The sequence below is a fragment of the Chiloscyllium plagiosum genome, unplaced genomic scaffold (genome assembly GCF_037043375.1).
Source record: "Chiloscyllium plagiosum isolate Xiang-an unplaced genomic scaffold, Cpla_swu_hap1 HiC_scaffold_3, whole genome shotgun sequence".
Classification (NCBI taxonomy): domain Eukaryota; kingdom Metazoa; phylum Chordata; class Chondrichthyes; order Orectolobiformes; family Hemiscylliidae; genus Chiloscyllium; species Chiloscyllium plagiosum.
In genome coordinates, this window is record NW_028270141.1 from 156,601,314 (window position 1) to 156,625,739 (window position 24,426).

General features: G+C 43.0%; 1 protein-coding gene and 1 long non-coding RNA gene across 2 annotated transcripts in view; one reads left to right on the forward strand and one right to left on the reverse strand.

Annotated features, from left to right (window-relative positions):
- Positions 1-3,522, forward strand: part of fbxo28 (F-box protein 28) — a 38,371-nt gene extending 34,849 nt beyond the window's left edge. The window contains exon 5 of the mRNA XM_043687397.2: positions 90-3,522. Within this exon, the coding sequence (XP_043543332.1) occupies positions 90-544 (455 nt within the window). The 3' untranslated portion in view covers positions 545-3,522. The remainder of the gene's footprint in view (positions 1-89) is intronic.
- On the reverse strand, positions 3,281-21,861 carry LOC148151791 (uncharacterized). The gene is made up of 2 exons (XR_015755015.1): positions 21,733-21,861; positions 3,281-4,568 (listed from the first exon to the last, which is right to left on the reverse strand). It is a non-coding gene; the product is annotated as an uncharacterized LOC148151791 (long non-coding RNA).
- Positions 21,862-24,426: the final 2,565 nt, after the last annotated feature.

Sequence of the window (24,426 nt, forward strand, 5' to 3'; positions counted from 1 at the left end):
TTTTGGAGGTAGAGTGAAAGAAACAAAGCAACCTAAGGTATGGATTGAGTTTTTAAACAGTGTTTTGTTGCTTTTTTTTTCGTATGCAGTGCCTGGGCCATCCACCACACTAACAGCAGTGCAGCTCTTCTCTAAACAGAATCCTGCCCGGCAAGAGCTCTGCAAACTCCAGCAGCAGATGAAAGCACAGGGACTGAACGTGACGGCTACCAGGCGTGAGGTCTCAGAGTTCCGGGTCAAATTCCAGGAGCAGCTCAAACAACTCCAGGACCAGGATCAGAAAATCCTAGAGCAGAACCAGATCATCAGTGAGCAGAATGCCCGGCTGGCTGAACTGGACCGAAAGCTGGCTGAGCATGCCCTTAAACACCAACAGAACGAGCAGAAGATCAAAGACCTGCAGGAGCTTCTGGAACGAGTCATTGAGAGCCGGGCTGCTGCTGATCAAGCCACTACCGGGCAAAGCAAACGCAAGAAGGCATCACCAGAGGGCACTGCCTCAGACTTACCCACCCGTGCCAAGCGCCTTCGGAGCAGGAAATGAGCTGGAGGTTGCAAGAGGGAGATCTTATTGTTCTTGTGTCACTCATAATGGTAATAGGTATTTGTGTGCTTCTGCGCCAAGTTACACTGTATATACGGTGCAGGATGACACAGGTTAGGAGAACAGACAAGGTATTGGGATGGCAACAGGCTCCAGTCATAAGATTGGGCAGAGTTAGTAGCCCTGGGGAGGGAGGCGATGGAAAGCACTACGTTGGGAGCTGACCAGAGCAGAGCTGAATTAATCTCTGCTCTTTTCCCCAGTACTGGATGACTGAATCAATTAAACTCCCCGGGTGGGCCATCTGACAAAGGTGGAACAAGTGGTAATCCAGCTTAAACAATACAGACTATTCTTATTGAAGAATTGTATGTGTTCAGTTTGCTGGTCTTGGGTAGGGCAACAAAACTGTAGGCCTGAGTGTCAGCATCTCCCTTCCCAGGGTGTAAGGTAGTTCCTTCTGCTGGTCAGTTGATCAGCTCCCCCAGAAATATTTGTTTATGCACTAAGTTTGGAGTGGATCTGGCTCACTTCTGATGTCCCAATGGCCAAATGGCCTGCTGCCATCTTGAAGACTATCCTCACCAGAGTTAAAGCATTCAGGATAAGAGGGCAGCCTACCTGTGACAGTTTGTTGAATGTGGGCACTATGACCCAGCATATGTTTTCTTCTAATTATCCTATGAGTGTGGGTTTCAGAGTTATGATTTACTCTCTATCCCCACACTGTTCAAAATAGGTCAGGTTGAAGGGTAACAACAGGTTGGATTCTGTACGTTTTTGCAGAGAGCTTGGGTCATTAAAGCTTAGGGCCCAGAATTCCTGTGGCTTTGTTCTTTTGAATACTGAAGGAAGATTGGAATAAGGAGAGAACTTTATCCCCAAAACAAACTTATATCAGACAAGCTGCTGTTGTAGCAGAGGCATAATCGAGTGAGGACATTGTGAATTACCCACATCTAACTGCTCCCATGATGCTGGATAGATGGCCTATTCATTTGATCGGTGGGTTTGGGGTCTCCCAACACATCGGCAACACCAGGGAGTACAGCAATCTGTCATCCTAACTGTTCACTCAGTAATACTAGCAGTACAATTTTCTCCTAAGTACTGTGCCAGTATAACCTGGGAGGTAGGGCCTGATCCCAGTATTGGTAAGGAAGGGTAGATCAAATGCTGATTCGTTTATTGATTCTGATAGGACTTTTACTCAGAATAAATTAGCATGGCATTGTAAAAGTAAACAAGTAACCTAGTAAGTGTCAGGGTCTTTTACCTCACTGCTGTGCATAGCCAGCTCTTGTTTGTATCTCATGAACAATGTGAAGTGCATGATTAGGAATAACACACTATCTAAAAAACTAAATTTATCTCCTCACTGAAAATAGCGCATCCAGGGGGTACCAATGTCATTAGTCAGCCCCAGCCCGAGGCAGTGTCACTCAAAGTGATTCTGCTCATGCTGCTCCTGAGGAGCTGTCACTCAAAGTAATGCTACTGTTCATCTCGCGGCAGCTTTACCAATTACAAATTTTAGCCTCTATTCAGTCATATCCTGCCACTTCCATTATCCACCACAGCCCTCTCCAGGAAGGGATTGATGACAATGCCAAGTACTAGACTGCTAGGATTTCATACTTCTTTCTGCTCCCCCACCCAAAAAAAAACCCTCTGGCTCCACACTACAGTTGTAACACAAACATTGTGTGGCCTCTTAAAGGAGATGGTATTGATGCCTAGGTTTTAGGACACTGTAAGGTTCTTCAGAAAGTTGTCAGCATTTTGAAACCAATCCTCGATCGTTCCTTTTGATCTGGTGTTCCTGTCACAGGCAGCTGCTTTTCTCTTCCTTGTCACTTCTACACTAATGGAGCTTTCAGCTTCAATGATTGCAATACTGATTTTCTCCTGGCAGTCTTCTCCCAAGATCTATCTCCAGTCCTCTTTGCCGTGTCTGAGCTCCTTTCCCTCAGTGTTTATGAAAAAGTGGGGGGGTAGGATTAATGCCTACTTGAATTTGAGCCTGTTCCATTTCCCTCCCTGCTTTGTGTGTGTGTGTGTGTGCCTTTGATCTGTTTTTCACCGGTTGCCCCATCACAAGCTTGGAATTTGAGGTGTCCTTAGTCTGACTCTTGCATGGTAGCCATCAGACTTTGCAGAATTCTTTTGATACACTGGGACCCTTAACAACCTCCTGTGCACCAACGGGAATCTGCTTACTGGGAGGTGAATACAACACTGCTGTGAGCCAAAAACTGAAAGAAGAATCAAGCCTTAATGCGGCAGTCAGTGCAGGGCTGGACTCTGGTTCTGAGAGGTCTCTAAAGATTCTTCACGCCATATTGAGGATTCTAAGGAGCAATTGTATTCCTGCCTATTGTGTTGTTACAGGACCTGGTTTACAGACACATAACCCCCAAACCATGTGCAAACTCACCGACAGACTGTTGAGCTGGAATTATAACCTGTTGAAGGATACTAACTGGTTTGACAAATTTGAGTAAGTCAATTTGGGTTGGGCTTAGGGCAACTATAGTTGGCCTCAGTTCCTTTGGCTGGGAAAGAAAATATTGGTCAGTTAATTCTAGCAATCTCTGGGGAAGAATATCTACTGGCAGACAATGTCGTGCTTGGCTGTGGTACCAACCAGTTGATCATTCTGCAGAAAAAGAATGACCTTTCAGTGTCTGTGGGCATGTACCCCAGCATGGAAATTACTTTACAGGAGAACAGAAAAATAAAATAAATGTTTATTGTGAGTTCTTATTTTTAAGTTCAACAAGAATGAATGGCCAAATGCACCAAAAGTTAAATAATGGAATGATGTCAGCACCTTTAAGGTGTTCTTTAAGTTGTATAAAAGGACATTGAATACTCCACGGGTTAAACATGTCTTGCTTTACAAAATAAGAAAATATACATTTCTGTTATTTGAAATGTTTCCAACGCTGATTAAATATATCCTGGATGTCCAGTAAGGGCTGTTTCTTAAGTTGAGACTGTACTGACTGTTTTAACAATCATTCTTTGATTGGGGGGAGGGAGGAGCAGTTTGTTAAACAAGGTTTATTTAAAAAGAAACTTTCCATTCCTGCTGTTGTAAAGGCTTAGCCCTTACCTGTTCTTTTACATTTGTAACCAGCTCACTGCTTCATTCATCAGGGGATGCGCTCTGGTATGGAACCATGGTAACACTACTGTCAGACCACTGTGGTGCTGGTTCTTCAGGTTTCTTTGGAAGATGCGCTGACTTGAGAGACATCAGATTTATACACAGGATCTCAACTGAACATAAGAAATAGCTCACCTGAACATCCAAATCAACTTAATTTCCCTGTCAAGCTCATATCCCATTTTACTCTGAGTAGTCAGTTTTTTCAGGTGTGGGGATGGCAGGGAGTTCATGAACTGAGCATCCATAGTCTTCTGATGGAGAGAGTTCAAACATTGATAAGCTTGATCCTCTCAGTACCAAACACCCATCACCTCTAACCTGAGACTTGTTCTGGTTCTCAACTCCAGCCAGCAGAGATGGGTTTCTTTTAGTATTTGCTATGTCAAACGTTTAATGAGATGACTTGTCATTCACCTAGAGAATATTGGCCTGTTCTACTTAATGTCCTCATACATTCATTATGTCATTTTTGTAGTTGTCATTATTCAATAACTCTTATTTGTATAGCGCCTTTATGGAACATTGAAGTTAGGGTTATACCCAAAACATCAACTTCTCAACCTCTTGATGCTACCTGGCTCCTTGTGTTCTTTCAGACTTCTGCTTGTACAGAACATTGAAGGCATACCACAGGAGCCACATGAGATATGAGGACATGTGACAAAAACTTGTTAGGCTACATGGAGCATCTTAAAGGGGGCAAGAGAAATGGAGTTGGAGGAACTTCCAGCATTTCAAGCATTGCCAGAATTTGGGAAACATAGTTATTGCAGATGATTGCAGAGATAGGACTGAGGCCATTGAAGGTTTTAAAAATGTGGATGGAGTTGAAAGCAAATCATTCAGTACCTGTGGAGGGAAAAACAAGAATTAATGCTTCAGACCAGGACCTTTCATCAGAACTAGTAAAAGTTGAAATGTTATAGGTGGAAAAGGAGAAAGTTATTTTTTTAGATTACTTACAGTGTGGAAACAGGCCCTTCGGCCCAACAGGTCCACACCAACTCTCCGAAGAGCAACCCACCCAGACCCATTCCTCTACATTTACTCCTTCACCTAACACTACAGGCAATTTAGCATGGTCAATTCATCTAACCTGCACATTTTTGGACTGTGGGAGGAAACCAGAGCACCCAGAGGAAACCCACGCAGACACAGGGAGAACGTGCAAACTCCACACAGACAGTTGCCTGAGGTGGGAATTGAACCCGGGCCTCTGGTGCTGTGAAGCAGCAGTGCTAACTACTGTGCCACCATGTGTGGTAGGGCAGAACACAGGAGCTATTGAATGATAAAAGAACTAGTGATGCAGAGCCGAAGGAGTAATCGGTGAAGTAGAAAAATGAGAAATCCCAAAGAAGTGTGAATAAAAAAGCAAGAAAAACAAGATTAAGGCCAATAGATGCAAAGACTAACAAAATTACAAGTAGATCATTCAGCATCATTGGTAAACTCAGTCTTGACTACGCAAGGCAATCAAATGCCTAATTGAAAGATGATGTACTGTTCATCATTCTTGTATTGCAGTTTCATTGGAACACTGAAATAGGCTGAGGTCATAAATATCAGCATGAGGAGGGGACCATATGATTTCATGGTGTTATCATGCTGGGGGTGATGGAAGGGCAGAGAATGATCCTTTGAATATGGAGGCTGGTGATGTGGAAGGTGAGGGCAAGGGAAATATTATTTTGGTCTGAGAAGGGGTAAAAACAGAAGTACAGAAATTGGATCAGTGATTGTCAGAGACCCTATCAACCACACTCAAACTTCATTTGGTTGAGTCAAAAGGAAAACGTCAGGAATGCTGGCATGGATGGTAGCATCATCAGAACAGATCTGATGGAGTAACTGGACAAACACAATGGATTCCTTGCAGGATGTAAACAGGTATAGTTGTGGTACGTAATGAGAGTCAGTGGGTTCTTAAAGATTAGTTTTTGATAGTTAAATGCCAGATATGGAGACAATCAAGAAAGGGAAGGGAGCTGCTGGCGATAGGCCATCTAAAGGTGAGGGGAGCAAATTGGAAGTCCAAGTTGATGTTTTACAGTTCAGGGCAAGGGCAGGAAATGGTAATATTACAGTCATCAGTGTGCTGGAGAAAAATAGAGGGATATCGATTAGTACAGGGAGTAGGAATTTGTCACAAATCCTACAAAGAGCCAGGCATAGACAGAACACACATGGTTTCCCATAGCAATACTATTTGGAGAAAGTGAAGTGAGTTGAATGAAAGAAGGAATGTTCCTGAGAAAGTGTTCATTGAGGATTGATTGAATCTCTCTTTCAGCAAGAAGCAGATAGCACTTGGTTTTGATGGATGATGTAAGTGAAGAGAAACTGAATGTTCAGAGTTTAAGGGAGATTATTAGGGCCAGGAAACTAAAAGTGGCAGAAAGAAGTTTGGGTACAGATGGGGAGAGATAGGACAAGGAGAGAAAAAAATACAATAAAGTAGGAAGAAATAAGTTCAGTGAGACAGGAAATGTCTGAGATAATGAATCTACCAGGATAATCCTGTTGTGGAGGTGAAAACACGCTGTTTGAGGTTGAGTTACGAAAGATGGGAAACAGGCATGAAGCTCAGTGATGGGGTCATGGTGCAGGGTGAGGGAGATTGGAAAAAGTGTCAGAGAAATCTTTTCTCAGGTTCTGGTAGGTAGTGATGATTTTCTTCCTTATATTAATGGGATATGGATATGTTGGAGGTGACTCATTCTGAACCACTGCAGAGTGTGTAGGTTGAGGTGTAGGAACACACACAGTTCGGTTAGGAAAGAATCACCGAGGGGCAATGAAGGAACAGCGATACAGTACAAAGTCAGGATGGTGTGTGGTTTGATGGGGAATTTATAGGTTATTGTAATCCCTTGCATCTGCTGTCCTGTCCCATGTGGTTGAGGTTATAGGATATTTTTGGAAGATGCTTTGGTGTGTTTACTACAGTGCATTTTATAGATAGTAGCTGCATTTGTGTCAGTAGTGAATCGGGTGTTAATCAGGTGGATTGCTTTTTGTTGAATGGTGTCAAACTGAAATGTTGGTAGAATTGCACTCATCTATGCAAGGACAAAGTATTCCATCACATTCCTGATTTGTGCCTTGTAGATGGTAGACAGGAGGTGAGTTAGCACAATTTCCAGCTTTTGATCTGCTTATAAGACAAAAGAGAGAAGTAGGCTATTCAGCCCATCAAATCTGCTTGGCCATTCAATGAGACAATAGATGATATAATTCTCAAATCCACCTTCCTACCTTTTCCCTTTTATTCCCTTAATGATTAAAAATCTGTCTTTCTCTGCCTTGAATTTGCCTCAACAGACTTCTGTAATAAAGACTTGCACGGATTCAAAACCCTTAGAGAAGAAATTCCTCTGTTTTAAGTATGACCCCTTATTCTGAGATTACAGCCTTTGAACCACAGAATCCCTGTGGCGTAGAAAGAAACCATTCGGTCCACATCGATTCTCTGAAGACCATCCCGCCCAGCACCAGGCATCTACTCTATCCCCACATTTGCCACGGCTAATCCACATGGCCTACACATTTCAGGACACTAAGGACAATTTAGTATGGCCAATTCATCTCACTTGCAAATCTTCAAACTGTGGGAGGAAACCAAAGCACCCATAGAAATCCATGCAGACAAGGGGAGAATGTGCAAACTCCACACAGTCACCCAAGGCTGGGCTTCAACCTGGGTCCTTGGCACTGAGGCAGCAATGCTAACCATTGTGCCACCCAAGACTCTCCAGAGGATAACCAGCTTTTCCACAACTACCTTGCCAATTCCCTATGCATCTTGTATGTTTTAGTAAGATTCCCTCTTGTTCTTCTATATTCAAACAAGTCCAGGCCTAATATACTCAACCCTCTCCTCAGAGGACAGTCTGTCCACATTTGGTATCAGCCTAGGGAACCTTCTCTGGACTGTGTCGAGTACCAGTATATTCCATAGATAAGATCAAAACTATTCACTATTCCAGCTGTGGTCTGACTAGTGTCTTGCACACAGTTTTAGCAAAACCTTACTAATTCTTTATTCCATTCCCTTGGAAACAAAGGCTAACATTCCATTGGTCTTCCCTATTATTTTGCTGTACTTCGATGCCAGCTTTTTGTGATTGATGGACAAGGAATCCCATTCTCTATATTCTATAACTTGCAGTTTTTCCCCCATTTGAAGTTTTCAGCTTCTCTTCCTGCCAAAATACATTACCTCAAATTTCCCCACATATTTCACGTGTCAAGTTATTGTAGCCATGTTTTTATGACTGGTCGAGTTCAGTTTCTAGACCTTCATCCACAACCATCCTCCTTTGTGCTAGCTATGGAGAGATTTCCCCCAGTTCCCTTTTATTCCAATTTTGCCAGAGCTCCTTTATGTCAAGGGCAGTGACACTCAGCTCTGTAGTTCAGCTGTTCTGTCCATGTTTAAACCAAGGCAGTAACTAGGTCAGGAGCTGAATGGGCCTGATGAAACCCAAACATCAATGAATATATTCTTCCTTTGCAAGTGCCACTTGTTAGACAGATAGGATGGTAGTGGTCAACATTGGACTTGTTCTACTTTTTTTGTGCAGAGAACGTGTCTAGGCAATTTTCTCAGCTAATTCTGGAGCACCAATGATTAGCCTTGCTGCTTCACAGTGCCAGGAACACTGGTTCTATGTGAAGTTTGCATGTTCTCCCTGTGACTGCGTGGGTTTCCTCCCTCAGTCCAAAGATTTACAGAATAGATAGATTGACATGGTAAACTGTCCATAGTATTGAGGGATGTTAAGGCCAGGTCAATTAGCTAGGGTTACAGGGATGAATCTGGGTGGGATGCTCTTTGGAGGGTCAATGTGGACTCAGACCAAAGATTTCTGATGAAGGGCTTATACCAGAAACATCAATACTCCTGCTCCTCGGATGCTGCCTGATCTGTGCTTTCCCAGCAACGCACTCAACTCCAGCTGAATGGCCTGCTTCTACACTGTAGGGATTCTAAAAGAAAGTTTTTAGTAATATTGCCAGAAATGTTCTCGGTGTTTGTAACCTTTGCAGTATTGATTGTCTCTGTCATTGTTGATATAATGTGGAGGGAATCAATTTTGTTGAAGACTGGCATCTGTGCACTTTGACAGGAAGAACAGAGGAACTGGATATTATTTAAATGGATAAAAACTGCAGAAAACAGCACAGAAGATTTGGGAATGGATTATTCACAAACGGCTAGCATACTGACTCAGCAGGTTATTGGGAAGGCAAATGGAACGTTGCCTTATATTTCAAAAGGGAATAGAGTATATAAATAGGGTGATCTTGCTGAAACTATAGATATCACTAGTTAGACCATACATGGAATACTGTGAATAGTTTTGGTCCCCTTATCTAAAGAAACATATTGGAATTGAGATTGACCAGAGAAGGTTCACGGCTGATGTAAAGGATGGAGGGCTCGTCTCTTGAAAGGTTGAGTAGGTCATGTGTCTACTCACTGGAATTGAGCAGAATGAGAGGCAACCTTATTGAAACAAACAAAATTTGGGGAGGGGGCTTGCCTGGGTAGATGCAGGTAAATTGTTTCTCCTTCTGGGAGAGTCTAGCATCAGAGCACATAATCTCAGAATACAGGGTCACACATTTAAGACACAGATGAGGATTTTTTTTCCCTCAATTTTGAATTTGTAGAATTCTTTACCACAGGTCTGTCAAAGCTGTGTTGTTATGTATATGTAAGGCTGAGACAGTTTTAATAAAAGATTATGAGAAAAAAGTAGGAAAGTGGAGTTGAGGATTATCAAATCAACCATGATTTTCTTGAGTAACAGAATAGATTCAGTGGGCTGAATGGTGGACATCTGCTCCCACATCATCTTGTCTGTGATGCTGGGGACCTCTGGAAGACGCCAAGAAGGACAGCAACATAGAAAATAGAAATAGGAGTAAGCCATTTGGCCTATTGAGTCCACTTCATTTAACCCAAATGTGGCTGAACCTCTATCTCAATACCATATTTACTCCACTGTCCCCACACCCCTTGACGCCTTTGTAGAAATCTGTTACATTTCTATCTGTATTCAGTGATTTGACTTCCACAGCCTTCTGTGGTAGAGGATTCCACATGTTAATCATCCAGAGTGAAAAAAACTCTCATCTCAGAACAAAATGACCTACATTGTATCCTGAGACTATGACCTCTTGTTCTAGAGTCCCCAGGCCAAGGGAAACATCATATACTCAACATCTATAATGAAGACCTTTTCATTTCAAATATATACTTTATTCATAAATATATATATATAGAACAGTAGAGCACAGTACAAGCCCTTCGGCCCTTGATGTGCTGACCTTTTATCCTACTCTAAGATCAAACTAACCTACATACCCTTCAATTTACTCTCATTCATGTACCTACCCAAGAATCACTTAAATGTCCCTAGTGTCTGACTCTATTACCACGGCTGGCAGTGCATTCCACACACCCACCACTCTGTGTAAAGAACCAACCTCTGACATCCTCCCTAAACATTCTTCCAAGTACCCTAAAATTATGCCCCCTCGTGATAGCCATTGCTGTCCTGGGAAAAAGTCTATCTATGCCTCTCATCAGCTTGTAATCTCTATCAAGTCCCATCGCATTCTTTTTGCTCCAATGAGAAAAGCCCTAACTCCCTCATAAGACATGCCCTCCAGTCCAGGCAGCATCCTGGTAAATCTCCTCTGCATCCTCTCTGAAGCTTCCACATCCCTCCTATAATGAGGTGACCAGAAGTGAACACAATATTCTAAGTGTGGTCTAACCAGGGCTCTATAGAGCTGCAACAAAACGTCACGGCTCTTAAACTCAATCCTCTGCTAATGAAAGCTAACACACCTTACACCTTTTTAACAATCCTATCAACTTGGGTGGCAACTTTGAGGGATCCTGCACACTGCCAAAAATCCTTCCTTAACCCAGTATTCCGAACTCAAATTCAACCTTCCAAAATGAATCACATTACACTTTTCCAGGTTGAACTCCATCTGCCACTTATCAGCCCAGTTCTGCATTCTGTCAATGTCCCATTGACAACAGCCCTCCACACTATCCACAACACCACCAACCTTCATGTCATCAGAAAACTTACTAATCCACCCTTCCACTTCATCCAAGTCATTTATAAAAATTGCAAAGAGAGAGGTCCAAGAACAGATCCCTGCAGAACACCAATGGTCACCAAGCTCCAGGCTAAATATTCTCCATCTACCACCACCCTCTGTCTTCTATGGGCAAGCCAATTCAAAGTCAAATTTCCCTGTATCCCATGTCTCCTTACTTTCTGAATGAGCCTACCATGGGGAACCTTATCAAAACGCCTTGCTAAAATCCATGTATACCACATCCACAGCTCTACCTTCATAAATGCGTTTTGTCACATCCTCAAAGGATTCAATAAGGTTTGTGAGGCTTCTCAAAGCCGTGCTGACTATCTCTAATCAAATTATGGTTTTCCAAGTAATCATATCACCCATCTCTCAGAATCCTCTCCAATAATTTAGCCACCACACATGTAAGACTGACTGGTCTGTAATTCCCAGGATTATCCCTGTTCCCTTTCTTAATCAGGGAAATAACACTTGCCACCCTCTAATCATCTGGCACTACTCCAGTGGACAGTGAGGATGCAAAGATCATCACCAAAGGCACAGCAATCTCTTCCCTCACTTCCTGTAGTAATCTTGGGTATATCCCGTCTGACCCAGGAGACTTATCGATCCTTACGTTTTTCCAAATTTTCAACACATCTTCCTTCCTAACAGCAACCTGTTCAAATATATCAGCCTGTTTTCGCTGTCCTCACAAATGACAAGGTCTCTCTCACCAGTGAATACTGAAGAAAAGTATTCATTAAGGACCTCCCCATATCCTCTGAATCCAGGCACAGGTTTCCTGCACTATCTCTAATCAGTCCTACCCTCACTCTGGCCATCCTCTTGCTCCTCACAAGTGTAGAATGCCTTAGATTTTTTGTTAATCCTACTCTCTAAAGCTTTTTGATGCCCCCTTCTAGCTCTTCTAAGTCCATTCTTCAGTTTCTTCCTGGCTACGTTTTACCTCTCTACATCCCTGAATGATCCTGTCAGTGGGACAAACCTGTCCAGCACTATCAGCAAGTTAGCAGGTTTTGAGAAGATTTGCAGTTCAGGTCGAGGTTCTGATTGAAAGTAGAGTTGAGGATTATCAGATTAGTTATGATCTCACTATATGGCAGAGCAATCTAAACGAGCCAAATGGCTACTTGTGCTTCTTCACTTTCTTACCAGGTTTCATTTCACAAAAAGAATATCAATTGTCATCAACAAACATCCTTTAACCATGCAAAAAATTATTGACTCCTACAATGCAATTTCAAACTATATCCCCTTTAAATCCAAACATCACACATTTATTCACAGACAGGACAGACAAGCCAGGCAGCTCTATAGAAGTATCATGGGTGGACAACACAAGCGAAAAAGAACAATATCTGTGGATTAAGAGTCCAAAATAAAAGGGTTGCATCAGGTGACTTTCTCAGAGTTCACCACAGAGCAATAGAAATTCAATTCAGTTCACTCCACTCAAGTCAGTAGCTAGTCAGTTGGACCTAGGACTTTGCTTGAGTTAGAATTTCTTCTCTTAGTAGTCTTCACCTGTTTTTCCTTTCAGAGGGTGAAAAAGAGCAGACCTTTCTTTGCTTGCAGGTTTACTGCAGGTTTAGTTTCAACTACCTTTCTCATTCTGTGATGCATTGCTCTTGAAAAATCCAAAAGAATGTTGCAAAGCAACTTTTAAACCCAAAGGCATGTGGTGCCAACTTTTCTCACAAAAGTAACCAAGAAGTGACCATCACACAGTTCCATCTTTGATTTTTGAGTTGAGTTGGTGCAATATCAGTAGATATTCAAGACCAAAACTGCACCCAATATTCCAAGGGGTAGTCTTACCAAAGTCCAATACAATTAGAGCAAGACCTACTTACCTATTCTGGTATTTCAATTGCCTTGCTGTAAAGGCTACCATGCCTTTGGCTTCCCAACTGATTGCTGTATTTACGTACAAACTTTGTGTTTCCTGTACAAGTAGACCATATCCTCCGAACATTAACATTTACAAATTTTACCTTTTTTAACATTTTATACTGCTTTTCAATTCTTACTATCAACGTGGATAACCTAATTCTTCATCACATTATATTCCATCTGCTACCCTATTGTCCACTCATTTGACCTGCCTTTATTTCTGCAGTCTTCTTGTTCTCTTTACAGTTTACGTTCCCACCTAGTGATGTATCATCAGCAAATCGAAGCGGTGGAAATTCATCTGAAACGTATAGTAATTTAACAAATTCAACAAATCCAACGTGCTCAACTTTGCTAGGAAATTTTAGAGGGAAGTTAAGAGTACCAGTTGGTTCTGCTATAACGTGTGTTTCTTCAACATGAATTGGCTATAACACGATTGAAGAATTTAGACCATTATTTGTAGAACGTAAGCTTTCCTTACCAGTATTGGCTATAACACAGTTCCAGTCCCATTGGTGCTGCTGTTACACAATTTTCTTATAAAATGGGATCGCATGGGAACTATCGCGTTATATCAGAACAGATTGTATGCATATTGAAATGATCTGGAGTCACAAGTAGGCAGGGTATAGAGCAAGTTTCTTCCTTTAATGGACATTAGTGAACCAGTTGGGTGTTTATGATACTGTAGCAGCTTATGGTGATTTTACTGATAATAGCATTTTATTTCCAAAATTCCAAAACTGAATTCAGATTTCTGAACTGAATTAAAACTCCCGTTCTCTGGTGTTGCTGCCAGACCAGTAATTCAGTGTATAATTGTACCAATTAGAAACAGTGATATAGACATGCTTATAGGGAAACTGGATAGGTTCATTAGGGAGAACAGAATATCAGGACACAGATGAAGTAGAGAGAGTGTACAGCTGTTAAACAGTGCTATTGAGCAGAATGGTTTCTGCCCAAGTAAATAATGTCTAAACTTAATGTAATTATGAGATGATAGCATTATGGTAAATTTTAAGGACAGAAAATTCAATTTTCCAACAGATGCCTCCTCATAGAAGCTTTGGCTTTATGCTCATGACAACAAGGGTCTTGCATACTGGAATAAAGATCAAAAGGAGCCAGTGTGTCATCACCAAGCACCTGTAGGATATTTTTATTGATTCTAAGGAACAGAAGAACTAGGATCAGGAGTAGGCAATTCACCCCCTCGAGCCTGCTCCATTCAACACTATCACGGCTGATCTCATCTCAGCCTCAACTCCACTTTCCTACACATTCTCCATAACCTTTCAACCCATTACTAATTAAAAATCTGTCTAACTTCCTGCTTAAATTTATTCAATTTCCCAGCATACACCACACTCTAGTGTAGTGTAGTGAATTCAACAGAATGATGAAACTTCGAGAGGAAATAATTTCTTCTCCTCTATTCTGTAAACTACTATTCTTATTCTAAAACTATGACATTTTATTCTCGATTGCCTCACAAGAGAAAACATCTCTGTGCGTCTACTTTATCAATCCCCTTCTGCATCTTCAGGGTGGCACAGAAGCTAGCACTGATGCCTTACAGCAGCATGGACCTGGGTTTGATTTCAAATTTACTTAACTGTGTGGAGTTTCTCCCTGTGTCTGCATGGGTTTCCACCAGTTGCTCCAGTTTCCTCCCAGTGTCCAAAGATGTGCAGGTTAGGTGGATTGGCCATGGTAAATTGCCCAATAGTGTCTACGGATGTGTAGGCTAGGTGGATTAGCCATGGTAAATGTGGGGTTGTGATGATAGGGTAGGGGAGTGAGTAAGTAAGTTTGGGTGGGATGTTCTTTGGAAGGACAAATGGCCTCTTATTGGCACTGTATGGATTCTATGTTTCTATCTAAGGATTCTGGGTAATCCAAGATGGAGGACAAGAAAAATTTCTGGCTGTAACAGCTGCTCCTTTTTTGAGGTGTTGGAGGTGATTTCCTTGAATTCCAGGAGCAGCAATTACTGTTTTATATGCTGTTGCATTTTTTTTCCTCCAAAGTTCAAAAACAAAATCAAAACAACAGCACTTTCAAAAAGGGAGAAGACAGACAAAGGAAGCACATGGTTAGGTCAGTGCAGGAGAGAGAGAGAAAGAAACCCACATTGCTAACTGACAGTTAGCAGTTACTGCCTTTGCTGTTGAATTCATGTATCGCTGAACAACCTTTTCCCTTTCTATTTCGTTGGTTCCAATGTGAACAATGACCTCCTGCTGGACCCTCTCCCCCTTGAGAATCTTATGCACCCTCGCTGAGAGATCCTTGATCTTGGCACCAGGAAAGCAACACACCATTCTGATTTTTCGCTGTTGGCCATAGAAACGTCTGGCAAAATTAAAAACCAGTGAAATTCACAACTGATCTTGGAGGAAACTGTTGGGAGAGGTCATAGCACAGAAACAGATCCGTGGATGTTTTAAGCGTGGCCTTAAAATAAGTCTGCAGTAGTGAGTAGTGTGGGTTTTTTCTTGATTATATGTTTTGTTGAGCTATGACTCTTGATTAAACTTAAAATATAAGCCATAAGTATTAATTGAACCTGGATTAGTGTTCTGTAGAGGAATAAGACAGTGCTATTTTCTGGGTCTGTAGATTGAAAGAAGCAAAAATGGGCTTTAGTAGAGCAATTTGCACTTCTTGTCGGATATGGGAGTTTAGGGAGAGTTTACCGGTTACGAGTTTACAGAGGATTATATCTGCAATAAATGCCGTTGGTTGCAAATCCTATCAGATAGAATGGAGCGGTTGGAGAGGCAGTTAGAGGCAATGAAGAATTTACAAGAGCAAGGGGATGTGATGGATGGCAGTTATGGGGGGGCGGGAGTCTCAGTCTCAGATTTAGTCACATAGATGGGTTAACTCCAGGAAAGATAAGTGAGGTAGGCAGGTAGTGCAGGAGTCTTCTGTGGCTATATCCATTTCAAACAAGTATGCTGTTTTGGAAAATGTAGGAGGTGATGGATTCTCAGGGGAACATAGCACAAACAGCCAAGTTTCTGGTATTCAGACTGGCTATAATGTAATGAGAGATACGTCGGGTTCCAAGTGATCTTAGTCCAAGGTAGAGACAGACGTTTCTATGGCCAACAGCGAAAAATCAGAATGGTGTGTTGCTTTCCTGGTGCCAAGATCAAGGATCTCTCAGCGAGGGTGCATAAGATTCTCAAGGGGGAGAGGGTCCAGCAGGAGGTCATTGTTCACATTGGAACCAACGAAATAGAAAGGGAAAAGGTTGAGATTCTGAAGGGAGATTACAGAGTTAGGCAGGAATTTAAAAAGAGGTCCTCAAGAGGAGAAATATCTGAATTACTCCTGGTGCTACAAGGTTGTGAGGGCAGGAATAAGAGGACAGAGCAGATGAATATATGGCTGAGGAGATGGTGTATGGGAGAAGGATTCACATTTTTGGATCATTGGAAGCTGTTTTCAGGTAGAAGTGACCTGTACAAGAAGGACGGATTGCACCTAAATTGGAAGGGGTCTAATATACTGGCAAGGAGATTTGCTAGAGCTTCTCGGGAGGATTTAAATTAGTAAGGTGGGGGGGAGGGGACCCAGGCAGATAATGAGGAAAGATTTCAATCTGACACTGGTACAGTTGAGAACAAAGTGAGTCAAACAGTCAGGACAGGCAGGGACAAAGCAGATAACAAGGTAGGACTGATAAATTAAACTGCATTTAATTCAATGCAAGAGGCCTAACAGGGAAGGCAGATGAAGTCAGGGCATGGTTAGGAACATGGGACTGGGATATCATTGCAATTACAGAAACATGGCTGAGGGGTGGACAGGACTGGCAGCTTAATGTTTCAGGATACAAATGCTACAGGAAGGATAGAAAGGGAGACAAGACAGGAGGGGGCGTGGCACTTTTGATAAGGGATAGCATTACAGCTGCACTGAGGGAGGATATTCCCAAGGAGATTATTTGAGTGGAACTGAGAAATAAGAAAGGGATGATCACCTTATTGGGATTGTATTATAGACCCCCTAATAGTCAGAGGGAAATGTGGAGTCAGTGTGGAGAAACAAATTTGTAAGGAGATCTCAGTTATCTATAAGAATAATAGGGTGATTATGGTAGGGGATTTTAACTTTCCAAACATAGACTGGGACTGCCATAATGCTAAGGGTTTAGATGGAGAGGAATTTGTTAAGTGTGTACAAGAAAACTTTCTGATTCAGTATGTGGATGTACCTACTACAGAAAGTGCAAACCTGACCTACTGTTGGGAATTAAGGCAGGGCAGGTGACTGAGGTGTCAGTGGGGGAACACTTTGGGGCCAGCGACCACAATTCTATTAGTTTTAAAATAGTGATGGAAAAGGATAGACCAGATCTAAAAGTTGAAGTTCTAAACAGGAGGAAGGCCAATTTTGAAGGTATTAGGCAAGAATTTTCAAAAGCTGATTGGGCGCAGATGTTCACAGGTAAAGGAATGGCTGGAAAATGGGAAGACTTCAGAAATGAGATAACGAGAGTCCATAGATTTCTATCAGGGTGAAAGGAAAGGCTTGTAGGTATGGGGAATGCTGACTGACTAAAGAAATTGAGGTTTTAGTTAAGAAAAAGAAGGAAGCATATGTCAGGTATAGACAGGATAGATCAAGTGAATCCTTAGAAGAGTATAAAGGCAGTAGGAGTTTACTTAAGAGAGAAATCAGGAGGGCAAAAATGGGACATGAGATAGTTTTGGCAAATAGAGTATTTGTAAAAACCCTATGGATTCTCCCTAAGGACAAAAAGGGTAACTAGGGAGAGACTGGGGCCCCTCAAAGATCAGCAAGGTGACCTTTTTGGAGGTGTTGTAAACAGCGAAGAGGGTTACCTCAGATTACAACAGGATCTGGACCAGATGGGCTAATGGGCTAAGAAGTGGCAGATGGAGTTTAATTGCGATAAATGCGAGGTGCTGCACTTTGGGAAAGCAAATCTTAGCAGGACTTATACACCTAATGGTAGGGTCCTAGGGAGTGTTGCTGAACAAAGAGACCTTGGAATGCAGGTTCATAATTCCTTGAAAGTGGAGACGCAGGTAGATAGGATAGTGAAGAAGGCGTTTGGTTTGCTTTCCTTTATTGGTCAGAGTATTGAGTACAGGAGTTGGGAGGTCATGTTGCGGCTGTACAGGACATTGGTTAGGCCACTGTTGGAATATTGCATGCAATTCTGGTCTCCTTCCTATTGGAAAGATGTTGTGAAACTTGAAAGGGTTCAGAAATGATTTACAAGGATGTTGCCAGGGTTGGAGGATTTGAGCTACAGGGAGAGGCTGAACAGGCTGGGGCTGTTTTCCCTGGAGCGTCGGAGGCTGAGGGATGATCTTATGGAGGTTTACAAAATTATGAGGGACATGATAGGATAAACAGGCAAAGTCTTTTCCCTGGGATCGGGGAGTCCAGAACTAGAGGGCATAGGTTTAGGGTGAGAGGGGAAAGATATAAAAGAGACCTAAGGGGCAACCTTTTCACGCAGAGGGTGGTATGTTTATGGAATAAGCTGCCAGAGGATGTGGTGGAGGCTGATACAATTGCAACATTTAAAAGGCATTTGGATGGGTATATGAATAGGAAGGGTTTGGAGGAATATGGGCCGGGTGATGGCAGATGGGACTAGATTGGGTTGGGATATCTGGTTGGCATGGACAGGTTGGACCGAAGGGTCTGTTTCCATGCTGTACATCTCTATGACTCTTTGTATGGAGCTACAGGAGATGGTGGAGATACAAAATGAGTAGTTTGTATCAGTATTTACTGTGGAAAAGGACATGGAAGATATAGAATGTAGGGAAATAGATGGTGACATCTTGAAAAATGTCCATATTACAAAGGAGGAAGTGCTGGATGTCTCGAAACGCATAAAAGTGGATAAATCTCCAGGGCTTGATCAGGTGTACCCTAAAACTATGTGGGAAGCTAGGGAAGTGATTGCTGGGCCTCTTGCTGAGATTTTTGTATCATCGATCGACACAGGTGAGGTGCCAGAAGACTGGAGGTTGGCTAATGTGGTGCCACTGTTACAAAAGGTGGTAAGCAGAAGCCAGGCAACTATAGACCAGTAAGCCTGACGTCGGTGGTGAGCAAGTTGTTGGAGGGAATCCTTACAGACAGGACATACATGTATTTGGAAAGGCAAGATCTGATTAGGGATAGTCAACATGGTTTTGTGCATGGGGAACCATGTCTCACAAACTTGACTGAGCTTTTTGAAGGGTAAAGTAAAGGATTAATGAGGGCAGAACGGTGGATGTGATCTATAAAAACTTCAGTAAGGCATCCGACAATGTTCCCAATGGGAGGCTGGTTAGCAAGGTTAGAGGTTAGAGGTTTAGTGTGAGAGGGAAAAGATATATAAAAGAAGAGACCTAAGGGGCAAAGTTTTCACACAGAGGGTGGTACATATATGGATGGGTAGCCAGAGGAAGTGGTGGAGGCTGGTACAATTGCAACATTTAAAAGGCATCTGGATGAGTATATGAATAGGAAGGGTTTGGAGGGATATGGGCCAGGTGCTGGCAGGTGGGACTAGGTTGGGTTGGGATTTCTGGTCGGCATGGACGAGTTGGATCGAAGGGTCTGTTTCTGTGCTGTACATCTCTATTACTCTATGACTCTATAACTCAAATTATATCTCCTGTCTTTTTTTTTAACTTCAGAGAATATGGGTCTAAACTGCTCAATCTCTTCATAAGACAAACCTCTCATCTCTGGAACCAATCTAGTGAAGCTTCACTGAACTGCCTGAAAATGCAATAGCATCCCTCCTCAAAGGAACCAAACCAATGCTCCAGATGCATTTGCACCAATGCCTTCTACAATTGCAACAAGTTTTCCATACTTTTATATTTTATTCCTTTAGCTATAAATGCCAAAATTCCATTTGCATTCTTTATTTCCCGCTGTACCAGCACACGAGCTTTCTGTGGTTCATGCATGAGATCTGTTTGTCAGTTTTATCACAAGATGGTGCAGTTAATTGCCTTGAACTTTGTCTGACATTCAACTCATTACAACATGGGGAGGAATGATTGATTCACAACAAATATTTGTTTCTTTTTAGTCCACAACAATCACACCTTAGATAAAACATAATCAACTAGATTAAAATGAAAGAGCCAAACTACAGGGTCTTTTTGCATGCAACAGGCAATTATTACTTACTAACCCCAAGAAAAATAATCAAAAGACAATATCACATACAAGTGGAGTCATAGAGATGTACATTACAGAACCTTTGGTCTAACTCGTCCATGCCGACCAGATATCCCAACCCAATCTAGTCCTACTTCCAGCACCCGGCCCATATCCCTCCAAACGCCTTCTATTCATATACCCATCCAGATGACTTTTAAATGTTGCAATTGTACTAGCGTCCACCACATCCTCTGGCAGCTCATTCCATACATGTACCACCCTCTGCGTGAAAAGGTTGCCCCTTAGGTCTCTTTTATATCTTTCCCCTATGCCCTCTAGTTCTGGACTCCCCCAACCCAGGGAAAAGACTTTGTCTACTTACCCTTTCAAGTTTCACAACATCCTTCCAATTAGGAAGGAGACCAGAACTGCACACAATATCCCAAAAGTGGCCTAACCAATATCCTGTACAGCCACAACATGACCTTCCAATTCCTGTACTCAATTCTCTGACTAATAAAGGAAAGCATACCAAACATCTTCTTCACTATCCTATCTACCTGTGACTCCACTTTCAGTGAGTGGTGAACCTGCACTTCCAGGTCTCTTCATTCAGCAACACTCCCTAGGACTTTATCATTAAGTGTTTAAATCCTGCTAAGGTTTGCTTTCCCAAAATGCAAAATATCTAAATTAAACTCCATCTGCCACTTCTCAGCCCATCTGGTCAAGATCCTGTTGTAATCAGAGGTAGCCTTCTTTGCTGTCCACTCCACCTCCAATTTTAGTGTCATCTACAAACTAACTAAGTAACTAAGTAATACATTTTTTTTAAAAGTGTCTGGTAAATGCAGAAATAGACTAATTTTGTGACAAAGGTCATTCGAGTCTTTCACGTTTTTTGATATTAAACCTGGGGAAAACTCTTTAATTGTTGACACATACCTTGCAGCAATAACTAATTTTGTAGCTCTTGAGTTCTCAAACGAATGTTGCTTGTCCCAAGTTTTCACCAGACATTGACTTAAAGGTTGAGAGAAATAGTGAGGGGGTAATGTCCTTGCAAACATTAGTTTATGTGTCTTTCTCTCTTTGCTAATGAAAAGTTATCTGAGAAACAGTTCCTTTGTGGATTCTGATGTGTGACACCATCAATTCTTTTCAGTGAGATGATCTGCAAGTAACTTTCACTCGAATGTGCACCTTCCAAATGGGAATCAGTCAGGAGTTACAAATCTGAGATTCAGTGCCTTTATAATGATGTTCATTTCAGTTCAGACTCATCCAGACTGATTATTTCACAATGGTTAGGTGGTCAAGCAAATAGCTGTTCCAGTACCACTACAATACTGGCATCTACCCAACAATGTGAAAAATTGCCCAGATGTGTCATGTGCACAAAAAGCAGGACAAATCCAAAAGTGACAATTACAGCCCCATCAATCTAATCTCAATCACCAGCAAAGGAACGGAAGAGGGCCCATGTTACAAATGGCATTATTTCACTGTCACTGGATCAAAGATCTTAACTTCCTCCCTAATCGTACCAACGTTGAACCCGAATCATAAGGAATGCAGCAGTTCAATAAGACAGCTTACTATCACCTTTTCTGGGCAATTAGGGGTGGGCAATAACAGCTAACCTAATAGTGACACCCACATCCCATGAATTAATGTTTTAGAAACCCTATTTTAGGTCAATGTCTGTCCTCTTTTAAAATGTCACTTTTGGAAAGCTCTCAAGTATTAATATTAAACGATAGAAGTTAAATCTCAATCGTCCCATGTTAACCATGATTGTAACACTTACCACGATGAAGAATGGATACAAAACAGGGAAGAGAACAAGCTCCACAACAGACACTGATGGTGATGGCCATTTGGGCATACCAGTGAGTTAAACACAGAATTATCCACTGGGAAAACCAAAAATTAGAACTAAGTCACACAACTAAACTGTAAAATCAGGTTTATGTAATTTTAAATAGGAGTGACATACAGTATAAAATAACTATACAAATATTGTACAAAAACACACACACATGCTGCATTCACTCTCTGTCTGAACTTGTGTTTGAAAACTGCCTTGGAACTACAAACTGGACTTGTTTCCACGGCTGCAGCACATTCCAAGGTCTTAACTCTTTACTGCCCAATTTCAAAATCAATGTTCTGGATGCATACATTTTTCCAAATATAGTTTCAGAGAGCGGAGTGTGTGGTAATCCAAGGTTTTCTGCTTTACATCCTGTACATCACTCCTATTTAAAACTACATCAACCTGATTTTACAGTTTAGATGTGTGACTTGGTTCTAATCCTTTGTTTTTCCAGTGAATAATTTTGTGTTTAACTCTTTGGTGTGCCCCAAATGGCCACCATCATCGGTGTCTGCTGTGGAGTTTGTTCTCTTCCCTTTCTCCTTTGTCCTGGGATTGGGTTTTCCCAAAAATAGTTTCACTTCCATGGAACATTATTGCCATTGGATAGTTGTTCAGCTTCTGCCATAATCATCTGTAGTGGAAGTAAAAAGGTAAAAACAATTACTGCAGAGGCTGGAAACCAGATTCTGGATCAGTGGTGCTGGAAGAGCACAGCAGTTCAGGCAGCATCCGAGGACAGGCAAAATCGACGTTTCGGGCAAAAGCCCTTCATCAGGAATAAAGGCAGAGAGCCTGAAGCGTGGAGAGATAAGCTAGAGGAGGGTGGGGGTGGGGAGAGAGTGGCATAGAGTACAATAGGTGAGTGGGGAAGGAGATGAAGGTGATAGGTCAGGGAGGAGAGGGTGGAGTGGATAGGTGGAAAAGGAGCTGGGCAGGTCGGACAAGTCCGGACAGGTCAAGGGGACAGTGCGGAGCTGCAAGTTTGAAACTAGGATGAGGTGGGGGAAGGGGAAATAAGGAAACTGTTGAAGTCCACATTGATGCCCTGGGGTTGAAGTGTTCCGAGGCGGAAGATGAGGCGTTCTTCCTCCACGCGTCTGGTGGTGAGGGGGCGGCGGTGGAGGAGGCCCAGCACCTCCATATCCTCGGCAGAGTGGGAGGGGGAGTTGAAATGTTGAGCCACTGGGCGATTTGGTTGATTGGTGCGGGTGTCTCGGAGATGTTCCCTAAAGCGCTCTGCTAGGAGGCGCCCAGTCTCCCCAATGTAGAGGAGACCGCATCGGGAGCAACGGATACAATAGATGATATTAGTGGATGTGCAGGTAAAACTGATGGATGTGGAAAGCTCCTTTGGGGCCTTGGATAGAGGTGAGGGAGGAGGTGTGGGCGCAGGTTTTACAGTTCCTGCGGTGGCAGGGGAAAGTGCCAGGATGGGAGGGTGGGTCGTGGGGGACGTGGACCTGACCAGGTAGTCACGGAGGGAACGGTCTTTGCGGAAGGCGGAGAGGGGTGGGGAGGGAAATATATCCCTGGTGGTGGGGTCTGTTTGGAGGGGCGGAAATGTCGGCGGATGATTTGGTTTATGCGAAGGTTGGTAGGATGGAAGGTGAGCACCAGGGGCGTTCTGTCCTTGTTGCGGTTGGAGGGGTTGGGTCTGAGGGCGGAGGTGCGGGATGTGGATGAGATGCGTTGGAGGGCATCCTTAACCACATGGGAAGGGAAATTGCGGTCTCTAAAGAAGGAGACCATCTGGTGTGTTCTATGGTGGAACCGCTCCTCCTGGGAGCAGATACGGCGGAGGCGGAGGAATTGGGAATACGGGATGGCATTTTTGCAAGAGGTAGGGTGGGAAGAGGTGTAATCCAGGTAGCTGTGGCAGTCGGTGGGTTTGTAGAAGATGTCAGTGTCAAGTCGGTCGTCACTGATTGTAGAAGATGTCAGTGTCAAGTCGGTCTGTAGAAGATGTCAGTGTCAAGTCGGTCTGTAGAAGATGTGACGACCGACTTGACACTGACATCTTCTACAAACCCACCGACTGCCACAGCTACCTGGATTACACCTCTTCCCACCCTACCTCTTGCAAAAATGCCATCCCGTATTCCCAATTCCTCCGCCTCTGCCGTATCTGCTCCCAGGAGGAGCAGTTCCACCATAGAACACACCAGATGGCCTCCTTCTTTAGAGACCGCAATTTCCCTTCCCACGTGGTTAAAGATGCCCTCCAACGCATCTCATCCACATCCCGCACCTCCGCCCTCAGACTCAACCCCTCCAACCGCAACAAGGACAGAACGCCCCTGGTGCTCACCTTCCATCCTACCAACCTTCGCATAAACCAAATCATCCGCCGACATTTCCGCCACCTCCAAACAGACCCCACCACCAGGGATATATTTCCCTCCCCACCCCTCTCCGCCTTCCGCAAAGACCGTGACTACCTGGTCAGGTCCACGCCCCCCTACGACCCACCCTCCCATCCTGGCACTTTCCCCTGCCACCGCAGGAACTGTAAAACCTGCGCCCACACCTCCTCCCTCACCTCTATCCAAGGCCCCAAAGGAGCTTTCCACATCCATCAAAGTTTTACCTGCACATCCACTAATATCATCTATTGTATCCGTT